Raw genomic sequence first — 22,225 nt, 5'->3', positions numbered from 1 at the left:
TGTCACGAGGTATTTGCGCAGCAATTTTTCAAGCACGATTTTGAAAAAAAAAAAAAACTTTTATGAATTAAAATACATTTTTTTTTGTATAATGTGAAAGATTATGTTACGCCGAGTAAATAGATACCCAACAAGTCATGCTTTAAAATTGCACTCGCTCATGAAATGGTGCCAAACTTTGGTACTTAAGAATCTCCATAGGTGACGCTTTCAAATTTTTTACAGGTTACATGTTTAGAGTAAGGCTCCTTTCACACATATAGTCCGTCAAACGGACTCCGCTTTTCTCAGCGGTGGATCGATCCGCCGATCCCCCGCTGAGTAGGAGAATGACAGCTGTTCTCCGCATTATGTGCGGAGACACAGCTGTCACAGCCCCATAGATCTCTATGGGGGAATCGGATTGGAACGGACCGTCGGTCCGTTCTCATCCGATCCCATCCGATCCGCTGGACGGATGGAAAATAGGGTTTGCATCCGTCCAGATTTGACGGATCGGATCGGGTGTCAGCGGACATGTCTCCACTGGCATCCGATGCCCCATAGGGATGCATGGGGGGGACCGTTCAGATCCGCCAAAAAAACTGACAGATCTGAACGGTCCGCCTGTGTGAAAGGGGCCTTACAGAGCTAGAATTATTACTCTCGCTCTAATATTCTATCCAGAATGAAAAAAAAAGTTTTGACTTTAGTATTGCTTTAGGCTCCATTCACACCTAGGTGTTTCTTTGAGTGTTTTTCAGCTCCAAAAACGCTAAAAAAAAAAAACGTTCTAAACCCCCATTAATTTAAATGGCCCCTGTTAACATCTGAGCGTTTTGCAAAACGCCTGTAGCTGAAAAAAGTACATGAGCTTCTTTTTGGGCTGATTACAAGCGTTTTTGATAGATGTCAATGCCTGCCTCCAAAAACCCCTGAAAAAACCGCCTGAAAATTGCGGTAAAAAAAGCGGTAAAACGCTACACTCAAGTGTGATGGCAGCCTTAAGCTCCATTCACACCTGGGCGTTTTTGAGCGTTTTTCAGCTCCAAAAACGCTAAAAAAAACCGTTCCAAAACGCCCAACAAGTAAAACCCCATTCATTTAAATGGCCCCTGTTCACATCTGAGCGTTTTAACGCCTGAAGCAAAACGCCTGTAGCTGAAAAAGTACATGAGCTTCTTTTTGGGCTGATTACCAGCGTTTTTGATAGATGTCAATGCCTGCCTCCAAAAACGCCTGAAAATCGCGGTAAAAACGCACGAAAACGCTACGCTCAAGTGTGAATGCAGCCTTAAAGATAGTTGTTGCTAATATTGACCAATTTGGTACCAAACATTATGGAAAAATAAAAATAAATTCAGGTTGGTTGCTTTGATTTGTGTTTGAATTTCTCCAGTTTTTAAACCCCCAATAATAATCAATACTGTAGGTTAAAACACAATTAAATTCATTGACCTAAAACCTATTTAAAGCAGATATTTTAAAACAACAAAGAATACAGTTATGTGTTTAATAAAAAAAAAAAAAGGAAATGTATTTTAATTAATAACAACCGATATAAATGCATAATTTGACTTAGGCTGGGTTCACATATGTGCGGCCGCGGCTCACAGCAGGGGTTCGGTGCGTCGCTGTTCACCGATTCAGGTGCGGATCAGGTCCGAATTTTTGGCTGAATTCACACATGAAACGGACCAGAAGATGCGCAGAAACCTTCTGCAATGCGGACTGCGGAGCTGTGTGAACCCTCCATTTAGATCCGGTCACTCTCCTCTCTTACGAATTGGATGCGGGGAAACCCACATCAGTGTGAACCCGGCCTAATCTCAACCGCTTACAATCCAGAGTAGGTGTCCCCAAACTAAGGCCTGAGGGCCACAAACGGCCCAATACAAGATTTTTTGGGCCCATGGCTAGGGTCAGGGGTGTATCCATAATTTGCACAGATTGATGATTTAGGTCAGCAGAAGCTGCCCATGGTCTCTGTTTCAATCCCCCCCCCATGTAACATGGGCTCTGATGTAAGGGGGGGGGGCTCTGATGGGGACTCTGATGTAAGGGGGGCCCTGATGAGGACTCTGATGTAAGGGGATCTGATGAGGACCCTGATGTAAGGGGGCTCTGTTGAGGACTCTAATGTAAGGGGGGCTAGGATGGGGACTCTGATGTAAGGGGGGGGTCCTAATGGCGATCCTAATCTAAGGGGGGCTCTGATGTGGACCCTGATGTAAGGGAGGCTCTGATGGGGACTCTGATGTAAGGGGGCTCTGATGAGGACCCTGATGTAAGGGGGCTCTGATGAGGACTCTGATGTAAGGGGGCTCTGTTGAGGACTCTGATGTAAGGGGGGCTAGGATGGGGACTCTGATGTAAGGGGGGGCCCTAATGGCGATCCTAATCTAAGGGGGGCTCTGATGTGGACCCTGATGTAAGGGAGGCTCTGATGGGGACTCTGATGTAAGGGGGCTCTGATGAGGACCCTGATGTAAGGGGGGCTCTGATGGGGACCCTGATGTAAGGGGGGCTCTCATGGGGACCCTGATGTAAGGGGGGCTCTCATGGGGACCCTGATGTAAGGGGGGCTCTGATGTAAGGGGGGCTCTGATGTAAGGACGGCTCTGATGGGACTCTAATGTAAGTGGGGCTCTAAAGTGGACTCTGATATAAGGAACGCTCTGGTGGGGAATCTTATGTAAGGGAAGTTCTGATTGGGAAGTGGTGTAAGGCAGACTTCTATGGAGACTGATGTAGAAAGGGCTCTGATAGGGACCCTGATGTAAAGGTGGCTCTGAGGGGACCCTGATATAAGGAGGGACTCTGATGGGAGACCTTAATATAAAGGGCGCTCTTATGGGGACCTTGCTGTAACTGTAAGGGGGTCTTTGATGTACGAAGGACTCTGATAGGTATCTTGATGTAAGGAGGACTCTTATGGGGATCAAATATACAACGAGGCCTTCGTACAAAAAGTTTGGAGACCCCTGATCAAGAGGATTACACCCAGCCTGGAAAATCTAAGGCAGACTTGGGGCCAATCGGGAGCCCTACCTTCACATGTGCTGAGAACAAAACATGCTGACAGGAGGAGAGAACAGAAGGATGACTTCCTCAATTTGTTGCTGCTCCTTCACTGTCCAATCACAGACTGGGGGCGGGGAAGTGACTGCAGCAGACAGAAGTCCGGTCACTGGGGTTGTAGTGCTTCATATACAGCAGGGACTTTTTACTTTTTGTTTTGCAGACCCCCATAACAGTCACATTAGTAAATATCGGATGCTGGGGGCTGCTCCTAAAACAAGCGGCATGGGCATTGTTCTTCATCATAAGTCCATATAAATCCGATGTCACAGAGAGGCCATCTTGTCATTTTCCTGTACTGCGGAGGATCTTGCCTTTTTGTGGTGCCATATTTTCTATATTTTTTTCTTACATGTGACGCAGGAGAACAGTGTGGAGTTCGAGGCCTGTCTGGTGGCCCAGTGTGACGCTCTGATCGATGCCCTAAACAGGAGGAAGGTACAGCTTCTCGCCCGGGTGAACAAGGAGCATGAACACAAACTGAAGGTGGGTGATACACTGGAAACCTCCATCCTATACATCAAGGTTAACGAATATAAATCCAAAGACTTTAAGTCTGTTTAACCACTTGTTCCCCAAGGCCAAACATGTCACATTTTAAAATTGTGCACCTCCTTACAACGGCGACAAATTACGTCATTTTACTATCCATTGGCAACATAATAAAAGCCGTTACAGGTTCCCACTATAGATTTACACAGGAGGTCTGGGGCTGGAATTACTGCCCATCATCTGATGTTTGCTGTGATACCTCACATGAGTGAGATGATCGATGTTTCCGCAAGCGCGGGACCGACTCGTGCGTTCACCCTGGCAGGGAAGGGGTTAACACCAGGGGCGATCAAAGGGTTAAATGTGTTCCTAGGGGGTGTTTTCTAATTGTGTGTGGAGGGGGGGTGGGCTTGCTGCATGGATACAGAGACCTGTGTTCCTAAATAAGAGGAATAAAGGATCCCTGTGTTCAGAACTGACAGAACAACGGTCTGCCATGTTTACAACAGCAGACCGCCGTTCTGACTCCACAGGGAGCGATCGTGGGTGCCCGGTGGTAATCGCGGCCGCTGGACCCTCTGATTGGGTCCCCCCTGCAGCCAATCAGCGTGTGCCCCCACTAGCAGGCACTGGGAAACGACGTACAGTTATGTCGTTTCGCGGGACAGAGCCGACTTGTCGCAGTATATGTACTGTACTGCTGGAGGTCGTCAAGTGGTTAAAGTAGCACCGTGCTGAATAGCAAAACAATGCCCTGGTCATAAAAGGGGGGTAAATCCTTCCGGAGGTCAGTTGGTTAACCACTTGCCGACCGCCGCAAGTACATATACTGCGGCAGTCAGCCCCTCACAGGCAGAGTGACATACCGGTACGTCACTAGCCTGTGAGGCTCTGGGGAGCGAGTGTGCGCCGCCGGAGGCGCGCTCCCGCGCGGTCACGGACCCCCCCGCGCGTGTGAGCGGCGGACCCGATGTCCGCCGCTCACTCACGATCGTCCCTGACAGCGGGAGAAAGGCAGGCGGCTAGTGTAAGCAAGCCGCCTGTCATTCTCCCCTGTGTAGGAATAGTGATTATACGGTTCTACAATGTAGGACCGTTGATCATTGTTCCTACAGCTCAAGCCACAGCCAATCACAGTAAGAATCACGCCCCTAGGGACACACATAACCCCTCCCTCTCAAAGTTAACCCCTTCACTACCAGTGTCATTTTACAGTAACAGTGCATATGTATAGCACTGATTACTGTAGTAATGTCACTGGTAACCCCAAAAGTGTAAAAAATGTCAGTCAAGGGTCCGATCTGTCCGCCCCAATGTCGCAGTACCGCAACAAAAATCGCAGATCGCCGCCATTACTCGTTAAAAAAAAAAAAAACAACAAAAATGACAAAAATCTTTCCCTTTGTTAGTAAACGCGATAACTTTTGCGCAAACCAATCAAAAAACGCTTTTTGCGTTTTTTTTTTTTACCAAACATATGAAGCAGAAAACAAATTGGCCAAAAATTTTAAAAAATTTTGATTTTTACATTTTTTTTTGGGGAATTTAATATAAAAAAATATGAAAAATATTGTTATTTTTGCAAAATTTACGCTCTTTTTTTGTTTATAGCGCATGATCAAAAAATCGCACAGGTGATCAAATACCACCAAAAGGAAGCTCTGTTTGCGGGGAAAAAAGGACGTCAAATTCGTTTAGTTACAGCTTTGCACGACCGTGCAATTGTCCGTTAAAGTCACGCAGTGCCGAATCGCAAAATACCCCCTGGTCAGGAAGGGGGTAAAATCTTCCGGGGCTTAAGTGGTTAAAAGATGGTGTCCCACAGTAAAATGTGATGGCGGCCCATGCGTTCCTCCCATCTATGTGGCGTCAGGTGAATGGCATTGTTTGTACAGCAATCCCTCAGTGCAGAGCGATTCTGTTGCAGTAAACAAACAGCGTCTGTTGTGTGGCAGCAGAATGCTCCCCGCTCTCCTGAGACGCCCAGCATCCCGCTTCCCTTTTCTTCTGCATCTTTTATGGTTTTTTTTTTCCTGCGTTGTCGCTCCCCAGCGAGCGATACATATTTCATTCCAGGCATTACGCCGCTCACCTCGTGTAACTCGCAGCTCCCAATATTATATAATTAATCTCCTTCTATCGGATTTCCTAAAGTCTGAATCCTAAAAGATTTCATTGGAGGTGGAAAATTGCCATGGGCAAAACTGGGGAGGCTCGGGGGATGAAATAGTAAATTGAATCCAAGAAAAAAAAAGCAGCTTTTCTGTTACAGCTCAGTGTACCGGCGAGATACCGAGCTACCAATTCACCCGCAAGGGAAAAACACCGCTATTGATTAAAGTAGAACTATAGGCAAAGATTTTTGAGTAAGGGAGGGTTATAACCCCTGTCGGATTTTTTTTTTTTTTTTTCGCCATCTGTGTCCCATTGCGGAGTTCTCCCTTCACTTCCTGTTTCATAGCCAACTAGGAAGTTGTAGGAAATCTCCTATTTGGTGTCACAATAGAGAACCCTTCCTGGTTCTCTATTGTGACACATCCCCTGCAGCAGCCGGCAGGAGAGGGGAGGGAGCACAGTGGGGGGGGGGGGGGGGCAGAGACAGCAGAACACAAATGAACTGGATAGGAGGAGCGGCGGGGGCAGCATACAGAGGAACCAATCTCCTCCATTTTCCTCCTGCAACTACAGGAGGAAAAAGGAGGACAGTGATTTCTCTACATGCTGCCCCCCCCCCCTCTTATCCAGGTGTACAGGGGAGCCGCACAGGCCCCCCTGGAGCATGGAGCCTGGTTGCAATTGCAACCCCTGTAGTTACGCCCCTGTGAACAAAGCATATTCCTCTATAGTGTACTTTTCTTAATCCAGACAGTGTCATTTCTGTCTGCTGCTTCCTTCCTCTGTTATCAGCATGAGTCACTTCTGACAAGTTTTCCTGACACCAAGAGAAAAAGGTGACAGAGGAAAGAGTGCCAGTACACAGCCTGTGATTGACAGCCTCAGCTCAGTTTTTTCTTTGTTTCTTTTATAACATTTTGCAAATAAATCATCTTTCTTCATAAATTTAGGTCAAACTGTATTCTACTACTTTTCTTTGGTGAAAATAACCCAAATCAGTGTTCATTATTTAGTCTGTAGGAAAGTTCTATAGTCCACAGTCTGAAAATTGATCAATCCTGATGTACTGTCTGACTAATTTCATGAGGCCGGAAAATGCCAGGACAGTACAAATATCCCCCAAAAGACTCTTTTTTATAAAGTAGACAGTCCAAGCTATTTAGTAAGTGAAGGAAGAGGCATGGCAAGTTTTTTTTTTACTTGTAATTTTTTTTGTCACAATTTTTTGGAAAATTAGAAAATGTTAAATAGTTTTTTTCACAAATTTTGTTAGAGATCGGTCCGCACTTGAACTCCCGAACAGAGAAAAAGTTCTAACCAGAACGGAGAAATCTATTAAAGTCTATAGAACCTGAACTTGAAAAATCAAAAGTCCCCATTTTGAAAGGCTTATGTGCAAGTTATTGACCATTAAAAGGGTATGGGGGCCCAGGTACTGTGCTGCGGGACAATTATCAATGCAAAAATATTTTTTTAAAAAGATTGTTTTTACCGGGGCAGTCATTTTAATAATGCGTAAAGTGCAACAATAAAAGTCTGCCTGTAAATTGGCGCATATGTAGTATGTATAGAACACGCTGCAGCAAAAATCAAAAATGACAAAAACGAGTCAAATCACATTTCAATTGACTCGTGGTTGCAATTGCCGGTACCCAACTATTTAAAACAAAATTTAAAAAAAAAATGGCAAGGGGTCCCCCCCGTCCCCCCAGAACCCATACCAGATTCTTATCCGAGCACGCAACCCCGCAGGTCAGGAAAAGAACCATACCAGGCCACATGCCCTAAAAAGTGGGGGGTTTCTTTGAGCCCCACCCCAAAGAACCTTGTTCCCACTTCCGGGTGACGGTCCTTCTCTGCTCTGCAGCTGACTGTGGCGGCTGGCTCCAGCGAGGCACTGCCGAGAACAAGTGCCTTTGGTTTAAAAATGGCGCCATTACGTAACTGCGTGTGCATGTTGCTATCAGGATGCTTCACGGCAAAAACTACCTAAAATGTAGCAATCAATGTGACACATTCAGGGGAATAGGGAAGTGAAACATGCACATGGTTGCAGCACATTTCTATAGCAAAAATGGGGTTAAAACAAGTGGCAAGGAGGAATCACACCACCTGTCAATTGTCTCTGTACAGTGGTAAGACCAAAGATTGCAGAGGAGAGGAAGATTTAGACGCATATCTAAATCTTCCCTGATACCCGGTTACAACAATAAAAACCTTTGAAAGTGTGCAGCGCCTTTAAAGTGGCCGCTCAGTAAATCACGCCATATACATGTTGTTGGGTCAGTGGTCATTTAGTGAGTTGATTCTGCCACCTGCTATTGGTTTAAGAAAATATTAGTAAAAAGAGGAAGTTCATAATTTTGCAAAATTGGGGTAAATGATGTTGAGTTGCGGTTTGCTTTCATCTAATTTTTCTTTTGTCTATTTTAGGTTGTTCGGGATCAGATTTCTCACTGCACAGTGAAACTGCGACAGACAACCGGACTGATGGAGTATTGCCTGGAGGTCATTAAAGAGAACGACCCCAGTGGATTTCTCCAGGTGGGCCAGCGTTTTGGTCAATACTTGGTCGAATTTTTACCACTAGTGCTATGTGCTTAAAAAAAAGGCAAAAAAAATAAAATAAAAAATACCCAGAGCGGTTCAGATTGAGAAGATAGTCAGGTTCTCCACTCGTGTATGTTCAAAATAGTTAGTATGTGGCAAAAGATTTTAGCAGATCATATCGGCATCCGTAGGAAGATGAGAATGAGAAGATTATAAAGTTCTGATCATATAGATCAGCCTTTCTCAACCTTTTCAACACAGAGGAACACTTGAAATAATTTTCACGTCTCAGAGGGTTTTTGCATGGAGACCCGATCAGAGCCGAATGTGGCTTTGATCGGATCTTTGGCGGCCATGCAGGCTGGTTGCTCGGGTCTCCCGGTGGGACAGGAGACTTGGGCGAGCCGCGGAAGGCGGCAGGAGGGGACGTCCCCTCCCGCTCCTTGTAATGACAGCCGAGCGGCTTCTCAGCCGCATCGGTTGTCATTACAAGACAGCCGAACGTCAGCTATGGACGCCGGTACCAAATGATGCCTCTAGCTGCAGGCATCACTCCGGTACAAGCACTTTCCGAAATATCGGCAATATCAGTAACCTCCGGGGGCCGATTCCGATATATCGGGGAAAGTGCATATCGGTCCTCGATATATTGGCTTTGCCGATAAACGGTCGATCCCTAGTATCCATGGTCAAAATGCATCTCATGATCCCCTTCCCCAATGGATCAGGTATTTAAAGTCTGCTGATCTTCATTGTTTGGAGCCCAAGTCTTTTGCGGAAAAAATCACCAAAGACCAAAAACTGATGACAGACTGTAATGTCACATTAAAACACACTGAGCCCAAGACTGCAGCTTTAAGCCTGGTACACAACATTAGCTCAGCTCGGAGCCGCTGTACTAACAATCCGATGTTAGTACAGCGGTCTCCCCTGCCGTACTATTGTGTTCAGACAGGGGGATGGCCTCACCGCCAGAACACTCCGGTCAGCGCTCTTATCCATTGGCTGAGAGCACTGATCAGGAGCTGGTTGGCTGCTGATTTTCCAACATGCACGTCCAGCAGCGGCCGGCCATATGGCCAGCTTCTGTCAGACCAGCTGCTATACACACGGCGGACCAAATGTTGGCCAGTTTTTATTGAACCGGCCGATGTCACCCGACATTTGACCTGTGTGTACTACTATTCTGTTACCCAACTCTGATGAAGTGATAGTCATCACCCCAGACTCCCTCCTAAATAAAGTGAATATATAGGTGGCTGAAGGACTTTTGTGTCTCATTAGATATCCGATGCCCTGATTCGGAGAGTGCACCTGACAGAAGACCAGTGGGGAAAGGGGACCCTCACACCACGAATGACAACCGACTTTGATCTGAACCTGGACAACGGACCTCTCTTACAGTCCATCCACCAGCTGGACTTTGTGCAGATGAAAGGTGATTCTATACATATTTAACAATGTAACGTGCAATGCAACTTAAAGCGTGACTCCACTTTTGTTGAGAAAAAACATTCCCCTCTGGGTGATCTCTGTACATTGCAAGGAATTTAACAAACTTTGTTGCAGATTCCTACCTTTTGTTTTGCTGAAGAAATCCCTGTGTGTTTGTCTGTATCCATATGGGAAAGTGAATCTAATGGGAGTGGTTTCATAATTATTAATCAGCTGTGACAGCTGCAGGGCTCTAATGAGGAAATCTGCTGGGCCTGCATCCCTTTAGACGTGTTCCTATTGGGAGTATCTCCCCAAAAATGACATTTTTGTTGCAGGGGATGCCAGAAATCTGACTTGTATCTTAGTGCAGACTTCTGGGAAAATTGGTGAGCCAATCAAACAAGCAGGAAATGATGTTTCTGGGGTGTGGTCAGTATACATTCTGTGTACAGAACAGCTCCAAGCGGCCATTTTGCATTGCATTTTCAGAAAATTACAACGGCTGCAGATTGAAAAGGAAAGGTCATTTTTAATAACATTCAATTACAATATGATTTGTGTTGCATTTGTATACACTATATTGTTAGTTTTTTCTTTGTATTTGCTATTTTTTTCCCCGAAGAAAGAGGAGTTACCCTTTAAAGAAGTTTCCTATTACCAGTCTTTACCAGTATATAGTGTGTTTACACCATATCCTTTTACTGTATAGTGAAACTTCTGGCAAAAACAGGTGTAGAGTGGTAATCCCAGTACTCGGCCTATCACGCCCTGTTTTGTGCAGTGTGGTAACCATAAGATGTAGATTGTTAGGTCAGGCAGTCATAGTCTGCAACAGTTAATAATTAAAAGCTCAGATGTGTTTAAAGTAACGATGCACCAAAATTTCAACCGAAAATAGGGTTTTCAGTGTTGTGCCGAAAGAAAAAAAAGTGATGAAAATGGCTGCCGAAAATACGATTTTACCTTGTATATGGTGTGCATTTCATAGGTCATGTGACTCATAAAATGCATCAAAAACACAACACGGGTGCATTTTTTGCTGCAATTTCAATGGGAAGGTGCGCTTTTGGTGCGTTTTTCCAAATTTCAGCCTCTGAAAGCTATCAATAAGTAATATTGCTGCGCCAAGTGAATAAATCAATAAATGTGTCAAAATAATTTTAAATATCAAATCAATCTTAATAAATCAACTCTATTATTAGTGATTTCCAATAATCTTAAAAGTCCCAATTATTAGTGAGTCATAAGGTGTAATCAAAAATGAACAAATCAATCTTCATCTGTGATCACAAATTAAAGTGCTGCATGCTTCACTCCAAGTGCTCCCAGTGATTGGTGCAAGATAAGCAGCTCACCTTAGGATTAGACTCATGCGAGTCAAACACGCTTTGGGATATACATATATCAGCCTGATGTCCCTTTCTTTCACCGCCTGTGGCTATCCCTCCTTATAGATCAGGAATCGTGATCCTCATGCAGAGCGGCTCAGGGAAGCGGCCGGATCTCCATCAGATCTCACACACAGATTTGACTCCTCCCGAGTGATGTCAGTTTCCTCTCCACCATAGAGATGTTGGGGGATGGGATCTGCCGTTCATCATAAAAGTTCTGATTGGATAATAATGAGTATCTCCCCAACTCCCCGCGTCTCAGAACGTCACTTCCGGTACATTTTCTGATGACAAGGTCATCGCAGCAATATTATTTATTGATTTGTCACTGGTGTTTTGTGTTTAGCACTGATTGTTTGCAGCCTTGTGTGCACTATTGAATTTTTTGGTTTGCGCTGAAAACTATCGGCCGAAAATAAAGGGTTTTTAGTGTTGTGTGCCGAAAGAAATAAAAGTGCCGATAATGGCTGACAAAAACACGATTTTGCTGCGATTTTACCTTACCTTATGGTGTGCTTTTCATAGGTAACGTGACTTAAAAAATGCATCAAAAACAGAACACAGGTGCATTTTTGCTGCAATTTCAGCGGGGAAGTGCGTTTTTGGTGCGTTTTGCCAAATATGCACCAAAAATGTAGCAAGCAGGATTTTTAACATTGCTTCAAAAGATACCGATAATGGCTGACAATAAATTAATTTCATTTAAATTCATTATATTAATAAAAAGACAAATATAATACAATTATTTATAAAAGATATATACTGTATTTTCTGGCGTATAAGACTACTTTTGAACCTCAAAAAAATCCCCCAAAAATGGGGGGTCGTCTTATACGCCAAGTATAATATCTCCAAGGTAACCTAAGTATAAGTATTACCTGTAGATGAAAATTAGGGGGGTCGTCTTATACGCCGGAAAATACGGTATATATATATTTTAAAAACCGTCAATTTCGACTTCAGTTTTGGCCAAGTGCATCCTAAATTTTCGGTTTTCGGCACCAAAATTTCCATTTTGGTGCACCACTGGTTTAAAGTATTAAAAGGTTGCTTTTTTCTGTATGATTAAAGCAATAGTAAAAAATAATGACAAAAAAAAACAAAAAAAAAATCCTGCAAGACAAAGGCATAATGAGCTAGTATACATCGCATACTAGCTCATTATGAATTACTTACCTTAGAACGAAGCCCCGACACGGACCCCCGGACACCGCTGTGGGAGCGGACATGATCCCACGGCGTTCTTCCGGGTTCCGCGGCTCCGGCGCTGTGAGTGGCTGGAGCCGCGATGACGTCACTCCCGCGCAATTTCCGGCAAGTAACTCTGAAGGTCCGCTGAACCTTCAGAGCGCATGCGCCGCACTCGTCAGCGGCTGCATGCAGTGGTAATATCTCCTAAACCATGCAGGTTTAGGAGATATTAATTGCACCTACAGGTAAGCCTTATTATAGGCATACCTGTAGTTAAAAGTCAAAAAAGCTGTATACTACCGCTTTAAGTACTCATATCAATGTGACAGTCGGGTCCAGTACCAATCCCAGGGGCTGGAACAAGAAGCCACTGGTCTTCCGATCCTGCTACAGACTTGCAGGCACCGTGGTCACAAGGCTTCAACATTTACATGGAAAGTAATGTGACGCCACAGTACTGGATATCTGCTATAAGACTATTAGTAAATGAGTTAAATCTTTACTTTGCAAAGAATACCCAATCACATGCAAGGAAAATGAAAAAAAACAGCATTTTTGCTTGCGCATGATTGGATGATGGAAGTCAGCAGAGCTTCTGCTCATTTACTAAGCTCTGGAGCAACAGCTCTTGCAGAGTGCAACTGCACTTTGCCTAGTGCGCAATCTATTTGCCTTTAGTAAATCAACCCCAGAGTCTCTTTAAAAAGGTATTTGCTGTGCATGTATATTATATATCCATGGTGAATAACTAGCAGTGGGGGGGGGGCATTCCCAGTTATAGCCAGATGAAAACTTGGACACATAGAAGTTGCCAGCCTTGAGTAAACAAGTTTGCTTAAGATATAGATTCGGACTTAGACAATGGTGCCTTGGAAAATATTTTCTCTTGTCACTGTGCCAAGCCAACCTGATACAGCATTTCATCTAGGAGAGTTCAAGCGGGGACGAGGCCTGCGCCGGATGCTGCAGTGTCACACATAAGTCATCTCATCTCCTTCTGCTGTTTTATCATAGTAATTGGTGTATCTATGCTGAGCCCGTTGCATCCATCATATATGATCAGAGGCTTGTTGTGGCATTAAAGGAAAACTAGATGTTTTAAAGTATTTTTTATCTGAGTGTAAAATGCTGTTATTATGTTCTTGTCTTATTATCATGTTCTTGTCTTAAAGAGAACTTGCCTCTGTCCTGCGCTATAGAAACTAAATAAATGATACATACATTCATAGCACCCCTGACCCTCTGTCTGGACAGTGCTGATTGGCCCTGTGCTGATCACATGCACCCTGCCAAGAAAAAAAACAAAAACTCTCTGGGAACAAACACCAAACTCAGCATGTGAAGCTTGCCCCCAAGTCTCTGTTCTATCAGGAGATGGATTTGGGGACAATGGAAGAAGAGGAGGATCAGGGAGGACTGTATCAAACAGCCTTTTTACATAATGCAGAGGATTAACAAGCATGCTGCATATACAGACTGATTTTACTGTTGTAGGTTTAGTAACGCTTTAAGCCCTGATGAAGGGGGAATGTGTTTTGCCCCCGAAACACGTTGGCTCTATTTTTCTACGAATCATGGGTGATCCCGTTTTTTTGTGGGGTGCTGCTAAACCGGAGTCAGCCCAGTCACAATTTCAGCGATCCTTAAAAAATTTGAATCCACGAAACCCTGATCACTTTTGGGGTGAACTGGAAGGCTGATTATAAACCAGGTCTTCTCATCCAATATCAGTACCTGACCTCACAAGTGCTGTTTTGGGTGAATGGGCACAAATATCCCCAGACACACTCCAAAATCTTGCGGAAAGGCTTCCCAAAAGAATGAAGGTTATTATCACTTCAAAAATAGGGACACCTCTATATTAATGATCGTAATTTTGAAATGGGATTCCAGCAAGCTCATATAGGTGTGGTGGTTAGGTGTCTACAAGCTTTTGGCCATATAGTGTATACCAGGGCTCAAAACTTCAAGTCCTGAGCTAATAGCCAGGCCTTAAGAGTTACTCGCCACCAGTTGCCCCGCCCCTTATTCCAACCCTAAACATGCCCTCATAAATTATCTCATGAAATTACAGTGTTAAATGTTTCATGCAGAATTAAGTTACAAAAACTTTATCAGTGCAGCCTCATCAGTGTCCATCAGTGCAGCCTATCAGTACCCATCAGTGCAGTCTATCAGTGCAGTCTATCAATACCCATCAGTGCAGCTTCTCAGTGCCCATCAGTGCTGCCGCATCAGTGCCCATCAAGCAGCCTCATCAGTGCCCATCAATGCAGCCTCATCAGTGCCCATCAATGCAGCCTCATCAGTGCCCATCAATGCAGCCTCACCAGTGCCCATCAATGCAGCCTCATCAGTACCCCTCAATGCAGCCTCATGAGTTCCCATCAATGGAGCCTCACCAATTCCCATATTTGCAGCCTCACCAGTGCCCATCAATGCAGCCTCATCAGAGCCCATCAATGCAGCCTCATCAGTGCCCATCAATGCAGCCTCATTAGTGCCTATCAATGCAAGCTCACCAGTGCCCATCAATGCAGCCTGATTAGTGCCCATCAATGCAGCCTGATCAGTGCCCATCAATGCAGCCTCATCAGTGCCCATGAATGCAGCTTCACCAGTGCATATCGGCGCAGCCTACCAGTGCCCATCAATGCAGCCTCATCAGTACTCATCAATGCAGCCTCATCATTGCCCATCAATGGAGCCTCACCAGTCCCCATATATGCAGCCTCTCCAGTGCCCATCAATGCAGCCTCATTAGTGCCTATTAATGCAAGCTCATCAGTGCCCATCAATGGAGCCTCACCAGTCCCCATATATGCAGCCTCACCAATGCCCATCATTGCAGCCTACCAGTGTCTCTTAGTGCAGCCTCACCAGTGCCCATCATTGCAACCTCGCCAGTGCCCATCAGTGCAGTCTCATCAGTGCCCATCAATGCAGCCTCATCAGTGCCCATAAATGCAGCATCCCCAGTGCCAATCAGCGCAGCCTCATCAGTGCCCGTCAATGCAGCCTCACCAGTGCCCATCAGCGCAGCCTCACCAGTGCCCGGGGATCAAAGAGAGGAGAGCCGGCTAGATCATCACACAGAGCGGGGATCTCCCACTGTGACACAGCTTTTATTTGAATTGCCCAGCGGCCTCAGTCATATGAAGTCCCGCTTTCTAGACTGGCTCCTTTGATAGACATCACACGTCCCGGCCCTGGACCAGTGTGCGGTCTATCGTAGGAGCTGGTCCAGGCGGCGGGATTTCATTTAATTTCGGCCCCCTGGCAATTCAAATCAAAGCTGTGTCACAGTGGGAGATCCCCACTCTGTGTGATGATCCAGCCGGCTCTCCTCTTCCTCTCCTCTCTCTTCCTGGCCTACCGCTGGGAGAACGGCTCCCATTTAACCATGGCTGCCGGTGGCTCCCACACCGCCCTCTCCCCCTCTGTGGCAGCCCGACACTTGCCCTCAAGTTTTTTCCACTCGCCAAATGCGAAAAGTCGAGTGGAAATTTTGAGGTCTGGTGTATAAGTAAACCAAGTTTTATGCAAATCTTGACTTTTCTGTAGCCTCTGAGTTTGTCACAATCATTTTCCACTCCCAAAGCCTCCTCTTTGTTGCCCCAATATGATTGGCTCAGTCACTGACCAGTAGTATTTTTAAAAATATGTCAAGATTTGCATGAAAAGTCCATTGCCTCTGTCTCTGAATGTTCTGATTGTTTTTATATACTTTTATACTGAAGGTGACACCTGTGTTGTTCATTGTTTCATCATATGCTCAGTTTGAATTAGACAGGTTTGATTTTTACCTTTTAGGCTGCATTCACATGTCAGCTTATAATCGCGGGCAGAACCGCCGCGGTTCCGCCCGCGATTCGGAGATTTATTGCAAATCGCGGGACGCCTAGCGTTGCCCGTTGATTTGCAATAGCCCCCCAAACGCCGAGCGATGTTGCTGCGATTTACGCCCGCCGAATCGCGGCAACATCGCGCAAACAAAATCGCGGGACGCAATACGCTCCAAAAAAGTACAAGAGCTTCTTTGGAGCGTATTGCGTCCCGCGATTTTGTTTGCGCGATGTTGCCGCGATTCGGCGGGCGTAAATCGCGGCAACATCGATCGGCGTTTGGGGGGCTATTGCAAATCAACGGGCAACGCTAGGCGTCCCGCGATTTGCAATAAATCTCCGAATCGTGGGCGGAACCGCGGCGGTTCTGCCCGCGATTATAAGCTGACATGTGAATGCAGCCTTATATGTACATAGCAGCAACCATATTTGTTGTTACATGTGCTTGTGTGTTACGGCTTCATAATGCTACTGATTGGCTTAAAGAGAAATATATAGTCATTTATTATTTATTTGGTGATCATGGTCTGGACTAAAATTATAATATTGTAATTAACCACTTGAGCTCTGCAAGATTTTACCTCCTTCATGACTGGGGCGTTTTTTGCTATTAAGCACTACTGCCCTACTTTAATTGCGCAATCATGCAACGCTGTACCCAAACAAAATTTATATAATTGTTTTTACACAAATAGAGCTCTCTTTTCGTGGTATTTGGTCACCAGTGGGTTTTTTATTTTTTTTAGATATAAACGGAAAAATATTTTTTTTTTTTACTTTCTGCTACAAAACATTTCCAATCAAAAAAATAAAAAAAAATCGAATTTCTTCATAAATTTTGGCCAAAATGTATTTTGCTACATGTCTTTGATAAGAAAAAATTCCAATAAGTGTATATTGATTGGTGTGCGTGAAAATTATAGCACCTACAAACTATGGTATATACAGGTGCATCTCAAAAATTTGAATATTATTAAAAAGTTAATTTATTTCAGTAATTTAATTCAAAAGGTGAAACTCAATTATTATTATTATTATTAGTATTATGAATAATTACACATAGAGTGATATATTTCAAGCATTATTTTCTTTTAATTTGGAGAATAATGGTTTACAGCTAGCGAAAACCCAAAATTCAGTATCTCAGAAAATTAGAATATTGTGAAAAGTTGAATATTATAGACTCATGGTGTCACCCTCTAATCAGCTAATTAACCCAAACACCTGTAAAGGTTCCCTGAGCCTTTAAATGGTCTCTCAGTCTGGTTCATTAGGTTACACAATCATAGGGAAAACTGCTGACTTGACAGTTGTCCATAAGACAGCCATTGACACCCTTCACAAGGACTATACAATTGTCTTTAGATTTTTTCCTTTAGATTTACCAAAACCATATCATATGAGGTCAAATCTAAACACTTTCAATTTGTATGCAATCAGACAGACCCCTGTACTACATAGTTAAAGGTAAATCTAAAGGAAATCTAACAACAAAAGTTGTATAGTGTGTATCCAGCTTAAGTCGCAAAAGGCCATTGCTAAAGAAGCTGGCTGTTCACAGAGTGCTGTATCCAAGCATATTAATGAAATGTTGAGTGGAAGGAAAAGGTGTGGTAGTAAAGGGTGCACAAGCAACAGGGATAACCGCAGCCTTGAGAGGATTGTAAAGCAAAAGTAATTCAAGAATTTGAGGGAGATTCACAAGGAGTGGATTACGGCTGGTGTCAGTGCTTCATGAGCCACCACACACAGATGTATCCAGGACATCTGCTACAAATGTCACATTCCTTGTGTCAAGCCACTCCTGAAGACAACATCAGAAGCATCTTACCTGGGCTAAGGAGAAAAAGGACAGGACTGTTGCTCAGGTCCAAAGTCCTCTTTTTGGATGAAAGTACATTTTGCATTTAAGTTGGAAATCAAGGTCCCAGATGAAGAGTGGAGAGGCACAGAATCCAAGTTGCATGAGGTCCAGTGTGAAGATTCCACAGTCAGTGAGGATTTGGGGAGCCATGTCATCTGCTGGTGTTGGTCCACTGGGTTTTATCAAGTCCAAAGTCAGCGCAGCCCTCTACCAGGAAATTCTAGAGCACTTCATGCTTTCCTCTGCTGACCAGATTTAGGGAGATCCTGATTTCATTTTCCAGCAGGACTTGGCACCTGCCAACACTGCCAAAACTACCAATACCTGGTCACATGATCATGGTATCACTGTGCTTGATTGGCCAGCAAACTCACCTGACCTAAACCCCATTGAGAATTGTGGAGTATTGTCAAGAGGAAGATGAGAGTCACCAGACCCAACAATGCAGACAAGCTAAAAGCCGCCTTCAAAGCCACCTGAACTTCCATAACACCTCAGCAGTGCCACAGGCTGATCGCCTCCATGGCACGCCGCATTGATGCAGTAATCCATGCAAAAGAACCAGACCAAGTAATGAGCACATACTATACTGTACATGAGCATACTTTTCAGTAACCCAATATTTCTGTATTAAAAATCCTATTTATTGGTCTTATGTAATATTCTGATTTACTTAGATACTTTTTGATTCGAATTACTGAAATAAATAAACTTTTTGATGATATTCTAATTTTATGAGATGCATCTGTATGCTGTTGAAGAGAAAAGGTATTTAGCCGTTTATATTTACTAAAATAATTACATTTCCATGTTCTGTGTACCTGTATACTGGATTTTTATTAATTTTTTTTTATACTACTGATGGTGGTGATCAGCCTACTATAATGGGACTGCGATAGTGCGGGCAATCTGACACTAACTGATGCTGGGTGGGGAACTGATTGACTGCCCCTGACATCTCTAGTGACATTAATACTATACACTGTCACTGTACTAATGACACTGGCTGGGAAGGGGTTAAGCTCTAGGGGCAATCAAGGGGTACCTAACAATGTGTAATGTGTATAAAAGGTGTAATCAAAAAACCAAAAAACTCGGTCCAATCAACCACACAAACAGCGCTAACAGATGAATGGATAAATATTAGGATCTATATTCTCAACAGGCAAAGGTGTAATAAAACACAAATGTCCGTATAGCAGTCCAAATTGGTTACGGGAATGGGTGTGAAGGAACTTGGATACACCACAATTCGACCAAACACCGGTGCTCCCCCCCTCTCCTCAGGAACTCACCAGATGATTGGTAAAACAGGGCCTCCTCATAAGTGAATTCAAATCACCAACAGGACCTCTTCACCTTCCACCAACTTGGATCTCCTCTCATATCCTATTAGCCTTCATATGTCACTCCATTCATGATGGCATGTAAATGAAGAATGAGGGACATATAGTGTAATACCGCAAGGTTTATTGATTAAAAACACACCAATATGGCCCCACTCCCCTCCAGATGTCTACTTACAATTTCATATCTGAATGAAGGCATTCAAAATTTGCATATATAGACGCATAATGACTATTTCTTAGTTTAGCCAGGCGTCAATCTGTTCACAAGGCGACCACGCACACATGCCCTGACGTTTCGTCACCAAGACTTCTTCCGAGAGCATGTGTGCGCGGCGCGGTCCGCCTGTGTTTGTATCCTCTACGGCACATGCGCACTCGGCAAAAGAGCCGACCCCGGAAGTGAACGTACACCGTCCTCATCCGATGCGCAACGTCACTTCCGGTGGACGAACTTCCGCCTCAGAAGGACGTCACTTCCCGCTGCCCGACTTCCGCCTGGCGCAGACACAAGCCGACACTCGTAAATGTCAAAGTGTCCGCAACGGATGTCCTCACAAACCTGAGGACCAGAGCCGATGGATAACTATACGGATCCCCATGTTAATCTCTAATACAAACCGCATCCTTATATACTATTGAATGCCCTTCATTTTACATAAAAAGCATTTGGTCATTGATTTCGTTACTCAACCAGTAACCGATGTATTAAAATATTAAACATGGGAAAACAGTGATAAAATTGGTAAAAAACAGGAATCAAAACATATATTAAGACAATGAACAAAGAGTGTTTAGACAAACAGATGTACTACTGTAATTAGCAATAATCTGGCATACACACATGTGTATACCCATAGTCACATTCTTATAGTCTAAAATTATAAATAAATATATTTAGTTAAAATATATATATATAAAATATCTATAGAAATTAATATTATGGCAGATAAAACCAAATTTATACATCAAGAAAAAACTGGATAAAAGCAATGATAATGGAATAGATGTACATATCAGGTGATTTGTTTTATTACACCTTTGCCTGTTGAGAATATAGATCCTAATATTTATCCATTCATCTGTTAGCGCTGTTTGTGTGGTTGATTGGACCGAGTTTTTTGGTTTTTTGATTACACCTTTTATACATCATTTTTACTAAAACAGCTGCTGAGACCTTTGGGGTCACATTTACATATCTCCTATACTATCTTGAGTTTTGAGTCTAGCGCGGGGTGAGTGTGTGTTTTGTAACCAAGTTGGTATTACAATTATTCTACACTCCGTGTTATCATTATCAATGTGTAATGTGTGCTGCTTTTACTAACAGATCTCTTAGTTTCAGAGAAATCATTCCTTCTGTACAGAGCTCTGTGTTGATTGTCAACAGAGCTCTAGGCTGTGATTGTACACAGCCATTCAGCAGGTCCCAGCAGTGAATTGTTGGCTGGGACTTGCTGACAGGCTCCCGCTGTGTACAATCACAGTGATTGCCGGTCGGGGAAGGGAGGGGCTCTAAACCAGAAAGTAGGCAGCAATGTGCAGGTACGTCGCTTTGCGTTGCGGGCTGGCGGTCTGCAGTACATTGAGGGTGGGCGGTCTACAAGTGGTTAATATGTTTTTTGTTTTTTGTTGCAGTAATATGAAATAGTGCATATTACCAGTATGGGGGGAGATTTACTAAAACTGGAGTAGCTGATGGAGCTCTACCATGCACACCTGCACAGGGCTCTGAGTGCTCTAGTCAGTGCCGGGACAAGGTCATCTGGAGCCCAGACTGAACATGCCAATGTGCACCCCCCCTCCCCCAAGATGTATGAGCATTATATGTCAGCAACAATCCCCCCCCCCCCCCCCACAAAAAAAAACCTCCTTCTTTCTGGCACAAATCCTCTACCCCTCGAATTTCCCCTCTAAGCAAAAAAAATCCTCTCCACTCCAAATCCCCCCTTCTAGCACAAATTATTCTCCCCCAATCCCCCATCTTATCACAATCCCAACCCTCCCACCCCCCAAAAAAAAAGAAAAATCCCCTACTAGCATAAATGCCCCCCCAATCATCCCTACTAGCACAAATACCCCTCCAAAATAAAACATACAAAATTCCCCTCCTAGCACAAATCCCCCACAATAGTATCTTTTACTAGCTCAAACCCCCAAATCCCCCATCCTAGCACAAATCCTCTTCCCCCATCTCCCCTCTTAACACAAATCGCCCCAAATCACCACTCCTACCTCATCTCCCCAAATATCCCAACCTTGAACAATTCTTACCTCCTGCTGCCCCGCAAATTTCCCCTCCCAATACAAATCCCCTCCCACCCCAATCTCCTGAACCTCACGTGATACCACAGTCCCTAGGGCAGCCGCCCCTCCTGCCCAACCCTTGTCCCGGCCCTGGCTCCAGTTTTTGTAAATCAACCCCTATGTAATCTTAGCATTAGCCAGCATGTTTTTATTGTACTCTTCTTTTCACATTATTAGCAAGATTTCCTTTCAACGGTGATAAAAGTAACCTCTTGTTTACAGAACTGGACTGAGTTATCACAGCTGCTATCCATGTCTTGTGAGACAGCTGAGTACAGCCGATTCAGTCGAATAAAGGAGCTGCAAAGCAAGCTGCTGTGCCGTGTTCCCTCTTTATCTAACTTGCAGCTTTCTGAGAACCCTTTCTTATGTTAAATGTCTAGTTATAAATAAAAGATGAAGTGCAACAGGCTGCCCTGAACAATCTATGCAATTTAGGGCCTGTTCACACTTGGCTACATTTCTAGCACTTAACAAAGGCTCCTTCCTATAGGCTTCATGCACACAGGGCGTTTTAAAAAACGAGCTGCAAAGCCAGCACCGACGCCAGGAAAAAGTGGCTGAAAAAACACGCTTTTAGAAGCATTTTGCATTGGCGTTAATGCGTATTTAGCCGCGTTAGCGGTT

General features: G+C 44.1%; 1 protein-coding gene across 2 annotated transcripts in view; it reads left to right on the top strand.

Annotated features, from left to right (window-relative positions):
• The window catches only part of TRIM9 (tripartite motif containing 9), a 151,844-nt gene that overhangs the window by 80,894 nt on the left and 48,725 nt on the right, over nt 1-22,225 (top strand). For both annotated transcript variants that reach the window (XM_082242663.1, XM_082242662.1), the window contains exons 3-5: nt 3,424-3,546; nt 8,101-8,211; nt 9,502-9,655. In XM_082242663.1, the coding sequence (XP_082098789.1) occupies nt 3,424-3,546; nt 8,101-8,211; nt 9,502-9,655 (388 nt within the window). The remainder of the gene's footprint in view (nt 1-3,423; nt 3,547-8,100; nt 8,212-9,501; nt 9,656-22,225) is intronic.

Source organism: Pelophylax lessonae (assembly GCF_965119305.1).
Source record: "Pelophylax lessonae genome assembly, chromosome: 13".
Taxonomy (NCBI): domain Eukaryota; kingdom Metazoa; phylum Chordata; class Amphibia; order Anura; family Ranidae; genus Pelophylax; species Pelophylax lessonae.
This window is presented reverse-complemented; position numbering and strand designations above follow the sequence as displayed.